This window comes from Stomoxys calcitrans, chromosome 1, assembly GCF_963082655.1.
Source record: "Stomoxys calcitrans chromosome 1, idStoCalc2.1, whole genome shotgun sequence".
Taxonomy (NCBI): domain Eukaryota; kingdom Metazoa; phylum Arthropoda; class Insecta; order Diptera; family Muscidae; genus Stomoxys; species Stomoxys calcitrans.
In genome coordinates, this window is record NC_081552.1 from 262,679,843 (window position 1) to 262,690,701 (window position 10,859).

At 36.1% G+C, this 10,859-nt stretch overlaps 1 protein-coding gene across 4 annotated transcripts in view; it reads left to right on the forward strand.

Moving 5' to 3' along the window:
- The window catches only part of LOC106092868 (palmitoyltransferase app), a 448,575-nt gene extending 440,617 nt beyond the window's left edge, over positions 1 to 7,958 (forward strand). Inside the window, exons 13-14 of one of the 4 annotated variants that reach the window (XM_059360946.1) lie at positions 5,971 to 6,012; positions 6,631 to 7,958. In XM_059360946.1, the coding sequence (XP_059216929.1) occupies positions 5,971 to 6,012; positions 6,631 to 7,700 (1,112 nt within the window). In that variant the 3' untranslated portion in view covers positions 7,701 to 7,958. Of the gene's footprint in view, positions 1 to 5,970; positions 6,070 to 6,630 lie in introns of all 4 variants that reach the window. The other 3 variants (XM_059360943.1, XM_059360942.1, XM_059360945.1) reach the window with 3 other exon arrangements.
- The last annotated feature ends 2,901 nt before the right edge of the window (positions 7,959 to 10,859 follow it).

Genomic DNA, 10,859 nt, shown 5'->3' on the forward strand with positions numbered 1-10,859 from the left:
TCCAAAACAAAACAAACAAACAAAAAAAACCCTAACAAATACCAAAACTAACTAAAATGTGATTTTTTGAGCGGTTTTTAAAAAAAACGTTTTTGTTGAGCATTTCATGAATGACGGTGAGTTTTAAACGTAATTAAAAAAAATTCTTAAACAAAACCAGTATTATTGTTATAAAATGCAAAAAAAAAAATTCAAAAATAACAATAAACTACAATCAAAATTAATTTATTTTTTTCTTAACATATATAACTATATATATATATAAATATATTTACAGTACATTTGTGTTGACTATTGTGTTTTCAAAAAACCACAAATTATTCACCTTTGATTTGTTTCTCCTAATTTTTTTTTTTTTTGAGTTTTTGTTGAGTTTAGTTTGGCATTTAAACTAAAATTAGGCGTGATTATTTTCCTACCGAGTTTTTATTAGGTTTGAATTTGGTTTTGTTGCACTAGCTTCTCTCTTTTTGAACTTGATTCAGTTGAGACTATTAAATGTTTGAGTTTGTTTTTGTTTTCCAGTATATGTGTTGGTTTCCTTTATTTTTTTTTTTTTTAATTTTGTTACAATTGTTAAAGAAAATTTATTACAAAATATCACATAATACTACTCTAATACTACTCTTTATACATATTCAAAAAAAAACAAAACTTATTATCTGTGTATATTTTTAATACAACTTTAATAATTTCATATGAGTTTCTTAAGACATCGATATTGGGAAATACTAAGCAAGAATCTAAACAGAATTTAAGAAAAAAGTTTAAATATTTGCAAAAAAAAAAATTAATTAAAATTTCAATCAAAATTATCAAAATTTCAATGAATTAATTAATTAATGAATTAAAAAAATAATCAATTTCAATCAAAATTTTAATGATTTAAATAAGTTTGATGAGTATGATGAGGCATAAATCATGGAAAAAAAAATCTGACTAAAAAAGGAAGACTAAAACTAAAAATCATATTAAAACCAGTAACGAAGGGCAAAAGTCGAACGGTGCCAACTGCATTATACCCTACACCTACCCTATAAGTACAATGTGGGAGCTATATCCAATTCTGAACCAATGTTTATGGACTTTGGCGCATGTTTTTGGAAGGGTTATTAAATATGAATTTTGAGCAAATATGTCCAAACCATAGTTTGAACCGTAGTTATCACAAATAACAACAATATTGCAATATTATACTGCAAATCGGTCAAACATATATATGGGAGCTATATCTAAATCTGAACCGATTTCGAACAAACTTTTCAAATAATGTGGTAGTCGTTGGGGAAAGCGTTGTGCAAAATGTTGGCAAGGTTGATGAAAAAATACGCTTGCAGTGGCTCTAGGAGTGAAAATCGTGCGATATATATATATGAGAGCTATACCTATATCCGAACCGATTCTCATGAAATTCACCATTTATGTCGAGAGTCATACGAAAATCCTTACTGCGGAATTTCAAGAGAATCGGTTTACAAATGCCCATTTTATTGCAAAATTACAGCAAATCGGATGAACATATATATGGGAGCTATATCTAAATCTGAACCGATTTCGAACAAACTTCTCAAATAATGTGGTAGTCGTCGGGGAAAGCGTTGTACAAAATTTTGGCAAGATTGGTAAAAAAATAAAAAATGCATTTGCAGTGGCTCTTGGTGTGGAAATCGGGCGATATATATATATGAGAGCTTTATATAAATCTGAACCGATTTCTATGAAATTCACCGGTAATGTTGAGAGTTATAAAAAAATCCTTCCTGCCAAATTTCGAGAGAAACGGTTTACAAATGCCCCTTTTATTGCAAAATTACAGCAAATCGGGTGAACATATATATGAGAGCTATATATAAATCTGAACCGATTTCAACCAAACTTTATAGACATTGTGGAAGTCGACGAGGAAAGCGTTGTGCAAAGTTTGAGCAAGATTGGCGCTTGCAGTGGCTCTAGGAGTGAAAATCGGACGATATATATATATGAGAGCTTTATATAAATCTGAACCGATTTCTATGAAATTAACCGGTAATGTTGAGAGTTATAAAAAAATCCGATTTCATGATGAACCGATTTCAACCAAACTTTATAGGCATTGTGGAAGTGATCGAGGAAAGCGTTGTACAAATTTTTGGGAAGGTTGGTCAATAAATGGGCTAGCAGTGGCTCTAGGAGTAAAAATCGTAGTAGCCATAGTTTAAGTCAGATCTTTAAAATATTTTGCGCGAGGTGTTTTATTTGACGACCTAATATATGTGGAAAATTTCATGAAAATCGGTTCAGATTTAGATATAGCTCCCATATATATCTTCCATCCTATTTGAACTATTAAGGCTGTAGAAGCCACAATTTTGGTCCGATCAGCAAATCGGGTGAACATATATATGAGAGCTATATATAAATCTGAACCGATTTCAACCAAACTTTATAGACATTGTGGAAGTCGACGAGGAAAGCGTTGTGCAAAGTTTGAGCAAGATTGGCGCTTGCAGTGGCTCTAGGAGTGAAAATCGGACGATATATATATATGAGAGCTTTATATAAATCTGAACCGATTTCTATGAAATTAACCGGTAATGTTGAGAGTTATAAAAAAATCCGATTTCATGATGAACCGATTTCAACCAAACTTTATAGGCATTGTGGAAGTGATCGAGGAAAGCGTTGTACAAATTTTTGGGAAGGTTGGTCAATAAATGGGCTAGCAGTGGCTCTAGGAGTAAAAATCGGGCGATATACATATGTGAGAGCTATATCTAAATCCGAACCGATTTTCATGAAATTTACCACTTATGTCGAGGTCTTAGGCCCATAAAAGCCACATTTATTATCCGATTTTACTGAAATTTGGGACAATCAGTTGTGTTAGGCCCTTCGTCAATTTGGCCCAGATAGGCCCAGATTTAAATATAGGTGCCATATAGACCGATCCTCCAATTTAGGGTCTAATGCCCATAAAAGCCACATTTATTATCCGATTTTGCTAAAATTTGGGACAGTGAGTTGTCTTAGGCCTTTCGACATCTTTCTTCAATTTGGCCCAGATCGGTCCAAGTCTCGGTATAGCTGCCCTATAGACCGATCCTCCGATTTAGGGTCTAATGCCCATAAAAGCCACATTTATTATCCGATTTTGCTAAAATTTGGGACAGTGAGTTGTCTTAGGCCTTTCGACATCTTTCTTCAATTTCGCCCTGATCTGTTCAGATTTAGATATAGCTGCCATATAGACCGATCTCTCGGTTTTAGGGTTTGGGACCATAAACGACGCATTTATTGTCTAATGTCGCTGAAATTTGAGACAGTGCTTTGTGTTAGCCTCTTCGACATTCTTCTGCAACTTGGCCCAAATCGGTCCAGATTTGGATATAGCTGCTATGTTGACCGATATCTTGATTTAAAGTTTTGGCCCCATAAAAGGCGCAAAGGCTTTTCGACATCCGTATCTTATATGGTTCAGATCGGTTTATTTTTCGATATAGCTACTGTACTTATTAGTATTTGGTCCAAATCGAAACGTATTTCGATATAACTGCTATGGAACATAAGGTATGCAATTTTTACCGGATTTTGATGAAAGGTGGTTTACATATATACCCGAGGTGGTGAGTATCCAAAGTTCGGCCCGATTGCCCTTTAGCATGATTCAAAAGGGTATAGCCGCCCTCACTTCCTCCACTTTTTTGCGCGAGGTGTTTTATTTGACGTCCTAATATATGTATAATAAAAATTCATAAAATTCATAAAAATTCATTCATATAAAATTTCATAAAAATCGGTTCAGATTTAGATGTAGCTCCCGGGTATATCTTTCATCCGATATGGACTTTTAAGGCTGTAGAAGCCAAAATTTTTTACCGATCTTTAAAAAATTTTGCATGGGATATTTTATTTAAGGTCTACATATGTGTACAAAATTTCATGGAAATCGGTTCAGATTTAGATGTAGCTCCCATATATCTTTCATCCGATATGGCTTTTTAAGGCTGTAGAAGACACAATTTTCGTCCGATCATCATAAAATTTGACATTGGGTATTTTATTTGAGGTCTACATATGTGTGCAAAATTTCATGAAAATCGGTTTAGATTTAGATGTAGCTCCCGGGTATATCTTTCATCCGATAAGGCTTTTTAAGGCTGTAGTAGCCATAGTTTAAGTCAGATCTTTAAAATATTTTGCGCGAGGTGTTTTATTTGACGACCTAATATATGTGGAAAATTTCATGAAAATCGGTTCAGATTTAGATATAGCTCCCATATATATCTTCCATCCTATTTGAACTATTAAGGCTGTAGAAGCCACAATTTTGGTCCGATCTTTACAAAATTTGGCATTGGGTATAATATTTGAGGTCTAAATATGTGTGCAAAATTTCATAAAAATCGGTTTAGATTTAGATATAGCTCCCATATATATCTTTCATCCGATATAGCTTTTTAAGGCTGTAGAAGCCACAATTTTTGTCCGATCTTTACAAAATTTTGCATGGGGTGTTTTATTGAGGTCTACATATGTGTGAAAAATTTCATAAAAATCGGTGTAGAGTTAGATATTGCTCCCATATATATCTTCCATCCGATATGGCCTTTTAAGGCTGTAGAAGCCACAATTTTGGTTCGATCTTTACAAAATTTTGCATGGGGTGTTTTATTTGAGGTCTACATATGTGTGAAAAATTTCATAAAAATCGGTGTAGAGTTAGATATTGCTCCCATATATATCTTCCATCCGATTTGAACTATTAAGGCTGTAGAAGCCACAATTTTCGTCCGATCTTTACAAAATTTGGCATTGGGTATTATATTTGAGGTCTACATATGTGTTCAGATTTAGATATAGCTCCCATATATATCTTTCATCCGATATGGACTTTTACGGCTGTAGAAGCCGCAGTTTTAGTCCGGTCTTTACAAAATTTGGCATGGGGTACTTTATTTGACGTCTTCATATGTGTGCAAAATTTCATGAAAATCAGTTCAGATTTAGATATAGCTCCCATATATATCTTTCATCCGATATGGCCGTTTAAGGCTGTAGAAGCCACAATTGTTTACCGATCTTTACAAAATTTTGCATGAAGTGCTTTATTTCACGTCTTCATATGTGTGCAAAATTTCTTAAAAATCGGTTTACATTTAGATATAGCTCCCATATATAGGTATCGCCTGATTTGCATTTATATGGCCGTAGTAACAACAATTTTCAAACGATCTGTTTAATAATCGCTTCAGATCTAGATATAGCTCTCATATACATATATATTTATATATAGCACGAATTTATAATTGTAGGGTAGGTGTAGGGTATTATAAAGTCGACTTCGCCCGACTATTGCCTTTCCTTACTGGTTTTTATAAATTTTTTCTACAAATATTTTATTTTTACTTTTATTTCACATGTTTAAAGCAAAGATTATGTATATAATGATTTTTTAAGTGCTAAAAAAAATCTAAAATCAGAGTTTTACATTTTTATGTTCAATCACATACTTGATTTCGAATAAATTTTTTGGCGTTTTCAATTTTAAATAGGAATATCATTTATAATGAAAATTTTAATTTATAGACGAATTGACATACATAAAATTTTAAATTAAAAACTAAAAAAGTTTCGAATTAAATATGCAACCTATTTGCATTGCAAATGTAAATCTAAAAGAGTAAAATCTTAAATTCTACATTTTACCCAATATCGATTTCTCCTTTCATTTTCACTCAATGTATGATGTTTGCATTATTCTACCTACCTTCAAACGTGCATTGAAGTCGCATTCGTTCATTGAAAACATTATTCATGTGTCTAAACCAAGTCTCCTTTGGACTAACTTATCTCACTGACTACTACTATCAATCTCAATATCAATCAGTCAATATTACAAAATTTGTTGAACTACACTTTTGGCCTTATCTTAATTTGTGTGTTACCTTTTTCTTTTTTTCCCCCATATATATTTTTTTTTATTTATTTAAGCCCCTGATTTAGTTGAACCCCTACTGCTGGGAAATGAAGAACGTTCTCAAAGTTTTTGAATGATGAGGATGTCGAAAAAAAATCAAACACAATTTGCAAGTAGAGACAACTTTTTGTTACAAAACCAAAAAAAAAATATTTTCTGTAAATAACTCCGCATATAATTTTGTTTGTTTTAAGTTTGTTCCCTTAAAAAAAAAAATAAAAAAAATAATGCCAAATAGTAAAAATTTAATTTGTTAAAGAAAATATATGAAAAAAATATTTAAGTGTAAATAATAATTTTCTTATAAATAAGTTGCTGCTTTTTATGTGTTATCATTTAATTTGTTTTTAGTAGCTTAAAAATTATTTTGTTTTTAATATCCCTTTATTGAAAGCTTTAAAATTTAAAAAAAAAAAAAAACAAATTTTTTGCTGATTTTTAATTTAAAAAACACTACAACTAAAACAATTGGAATGCTATTTTGTAATAATTGAGCAATAATTTCTTTATAAACTCTATATATTGTTATATATACTACTTACTATTTTTATATACAAACAAATTTTATTGTTTTTTTTTCAAGTTTTGTTGATTTGTTTTGAACGTTTGTTTTTATACACCACCCGCCAATTGCAACGATTTGTGCTTCATGGTCTTTGTCTTTCTCATTCCAGGTAATTCCAATAGTCTAGCCCATTTGGTCGATAATGAGATACCATTGTCGCAAATGGATGTCCCAGCCGCTCATCATCATTCGCAAACGCAACTGCAGCAATCACGACGCTTTCGCCATCACAAGCAAAGAACGCATCTCGATTCGTCGGGCGATGAATTGGACAATGTGGAGTTGGGTGATGCCAATGGCTTGACACTCAGCACGGAGCATTTGGATGACAACGAAGTGGTGGTGGTGGGCAACACTGAGGTGGTGGCCGCCGTAGCGGCCATAGCCGCCACCAATAAGGCCAGGGAGCGCCATAATCTCTCGGATAGTTATAATAATTTATTCAATGGTGACTACGATGCCTCATTATCGAATGGTGGCCCCACTCCCCTTGCCTCACCGCTTAGCGAAATGCCTCTAACGTCAAGGGGTAGTGGTGCCAATCTACTGGCAGCCGCCATGATGGGTGGTGCCTCCGCCTCCGCCACCGGTAATACCTTGCCTAAATCGATATCCCAAACGGAGAATATGTATTCGAATGTACCAAATGTCACCAACTCTGCTGCGGCGGGGGAGGAGAAAGCCGCCGCAGCAGCCCAGGATAACAACGTGCATGTCTATTCCAATCTAATGGATGAACGCAGTCAACACCATGCTCAAAGCAAAGCGTCAACCAAAGTGGTGGCCCATGGCACCCACAATCCCTTGAACTTATCCTCGACCCTGCTGTGTGACGATTTGGATTTAGATGATCCCGTCTCAATATTAGTTCCACACACCAAGGCGAAAGAGAAGCGTCAATTTAATTTCACCAGTGTGCCCGATGTTCTGACAACGGCTCCCAAGTCATTGGTGGCCCACTCATCGGCCACCGATAATGTAAAACTACAGAAAATGTCCTCGTCCGAGCTGAGTTCGAGTCGTTTGCGTATCCTGCACGATACCACAATGATAGACACAGCCTTGGACTTGGATAGTTTGGATGATGCAAGCTTAGCCAATACCTCGCAGTCGTGCTTGGTCAAAACCCAAAGGAATTCTTCCTCACCCTCACCGCCAACCATAGGTTTTAAGGTTTAGAGAAAACAAAAAATGACACTCACCCGCATACACACACACACACACACACAAGAAAATGAAATAACATACCTCAGTGTACCACACACTGCTACTACAACAACAACAACAAATAATATACCTGATGTTATTTCATGTGATCAGTAGTAAAGGCAATGCAAATATTCAACGAGAGCAAGCGAAATTGTTTCCTTACGATAGTCAAAATTGTTAAAATGAAAAAGAAAAGGTAATCAAAGAAATTTTATCGGAGGTCATTCCTTAATTAAATGCTATTTAAAACTTCTCCAAAACGAAAAATAATTTATAATTGGCTATGGTTGGCTATTGATTTCATATATTATACCCTACACCATAGGAGGGGGGTATACTAATTTCGTCATTCTGTTTGTAACACCTCGAAATATGCGTCCAAGACCCCATAAAGTATATATAGTCTTGATCGTCATGACATTTTAAGTCGAACCAGCCACTCTAGTCTGTCCGTCCGTCCGTCTGTCTGTCGAAAGCTCCCTAACTTTCGAAGGAGTAAGGCTAGGCCCTCGAAATTTTGCACAAATACTTTTTATTAGTGTAGGTCGGTTGGAATTGTAAATGGGCCAAATCGGTCCATGTTTTGATATAACTGCCATATAAACCGATCTTGGGTCTTGACTTCTTGAGCCTCTAGAGGGCGCAATTCTCGTCCGATTTGCACCTGGTGTTTTGGTATCACTTCCAACAACTATTCTAAGTATGGTTCAAATCGGTTCATAACCTGATAAAGCTTCCATATAAACCAATCTTGGGTCTTGACTTCTTCAGCTTATAGAGGGCGCAAGTATTTTCCGATTTGGATGTAATTTTGCAAATGGTGTAAACCGATCGTGGGTTTTGACTTCTTGAGCCTCTAGAGGGCGCAATTCTCGTCCGATTTGAAATCTTGCACCTGGTGTTTTGGTATCACTTCCAACAAATGTTCTAAGTATGGTTCAAATCGGTTCATAACCTGATATAGCTTCCATATAAACCAATCTTAGGTCTTGACTCCTTCAGCTTTTAGAGGGCGCAATTCTTATCCAATTTGGCTGAAATTTTGCACCTGGTGTTTCGTTCGGAATCACTTCCAACAACTGTACTAAATATGATTCAAATCGGTTCATGACCTGATATAGCTGCCATATAAACCGATCTTGGGTCGTGACTTCTTGAGTCGCTGGAGGCCGCAATTCTCATCCGATTTGGCTGAAATTTTGCATGAGGTATTTTGTTATGACTTCCAATAACTGTGCTAAGTATGGCGTAAATCGGTACATAACCTGATATAGCTGCCATATAAACCGATCTGGGATCTTGACTTCTTGAGCCTCTAGAGGGCGCAGTTATTATCCTTTTTGGCTGCAATTTTGTACAACGGTTTCTCCCATAACCTTCAACATACATGTGAACATATGGTGTGAATCGATTTTGTTATACCCTCCACCATAGCATGGGGGTATGCTAATTTCGTCATTCTGATTCTAACTCCTCGAAATATGCGTCTAAGACCCCATGAAGTATATATATTCTTGATCGTTATGTCATTTTAAGTCGAACTAGCCATGTATCTATAAGCAGGTTAAATTCGAAGATGGGCTATATCGGACTATATCTTGATATAGCCCCCATATAAACCGATCCGCCGATTTAGGGTCTTAGGCCCATAAAAGCCACATTTATTATCCGATTTTGCTGAAATTTAGGACAGTGAGTTGTGTTAGGCCCTTCGACATCCTTCGTCAATTTGGCCCAGATCGGTCCAGATTTGGATATAGCTGCCATATAGACCGATCCGCCGATTTTGGGTCTCTGGACCAAAAAATCCATATTTATTATCCCATTTTGCTGAAAATTAAGACAGTGAGTTGTGTTAGGCCCTTCGGCAATTTGGCCCAAAACGGTCCAGATTTGGACATAGGTGCCATATAGACCGATTCTCCGATTTAGGGTCTTAGGCCCATAAAATGCACATTTATTATCCGATTTTGCTGACATTTAAGACATTGAGTTGTGTTAGGCCCTTCGACATCCTTCGTCAATTTGGCCTAGATCGGTCCAGATTTGGATATAGCTGCCATATAGACCGATCTCTCGATTTAAGGTTTTGGGCCCATAAAAGGCGCATTTATTGTCCGATTTCACCGAAATTCGGGACAGTGAGTTGCGTTAGGGCCCTCGACATATATTTGCAATTTGGCCTATATCGATCAAGATTTGGCTATAGCTGCCATATAAACCGATTTCTCGATTTAAGGTTTTTGACCCATAAAAGGCACATTTATTGTCCAATATCGCCGAAATTTTGGACATTGAGTTAAGTTAGGCCCTTCGACATTCCTGTTCAATTTGGCCCAGATCGGTCCAGATTTGGATATAGCCGCCACATAGACCGATCTCTCGATTTAAGGTCTTGCGCCCACAAAAGACGCATTTATTGCCCGATTTTGCTGAAATTTGGGACAGTGAGTTGTGTTAGGCCCTTCGACATCCTTCCTCAAAGTGGCACAAATCGGTTGCGATTTGGATATAGCCACATGGACCGATCTCTCGACTTAAGGCTCATAAAAAGCGCATTTATTGTCCAATGTCGCCGAAATTTGGGACAGTGAGTTGTGTTAGGCCCTTCGACATCCTTCCTCAATTTGGCCCAGATCGGTCCAGATTTAGATATAGCTGCCATATAGACCGATATCTCGATTTAAAGACTTGGCCACATAAAAGGCCTTTCGGCTTAGGCTTTTCGACATCCGTGTCGTATATCGGTTTATTATACCCTCCACCATAGGATGGGGGGTATACTTATTTCGTCATTCTGTTTGTAACTACTCGAAATATTCGTCTGAGACCCCATTAAGTATATATATTCTTGATCGTCGCGAAATTTTATGTCGATCTAGCCATGTCCGTCCGTCTGTCCGTCCGTCCGTCCGTCTGTCTGTCGAAAGCACGCTAACTTCCGAAGGAGTAGAGCTAGCTGCTTGAAATTTTGCACAAATACTTCTTATTAGTGTAGGTCGGTTGGTATTGTAAATGAGCCATATCGGTCCATGTTTTGATATAGCTGCCATATAAACTGATCTTGGGTCTTGACTTCTTGAGCCTCTAGAGTGCGCAATTCTTATCCGATTTAAATGAAATTGTTCA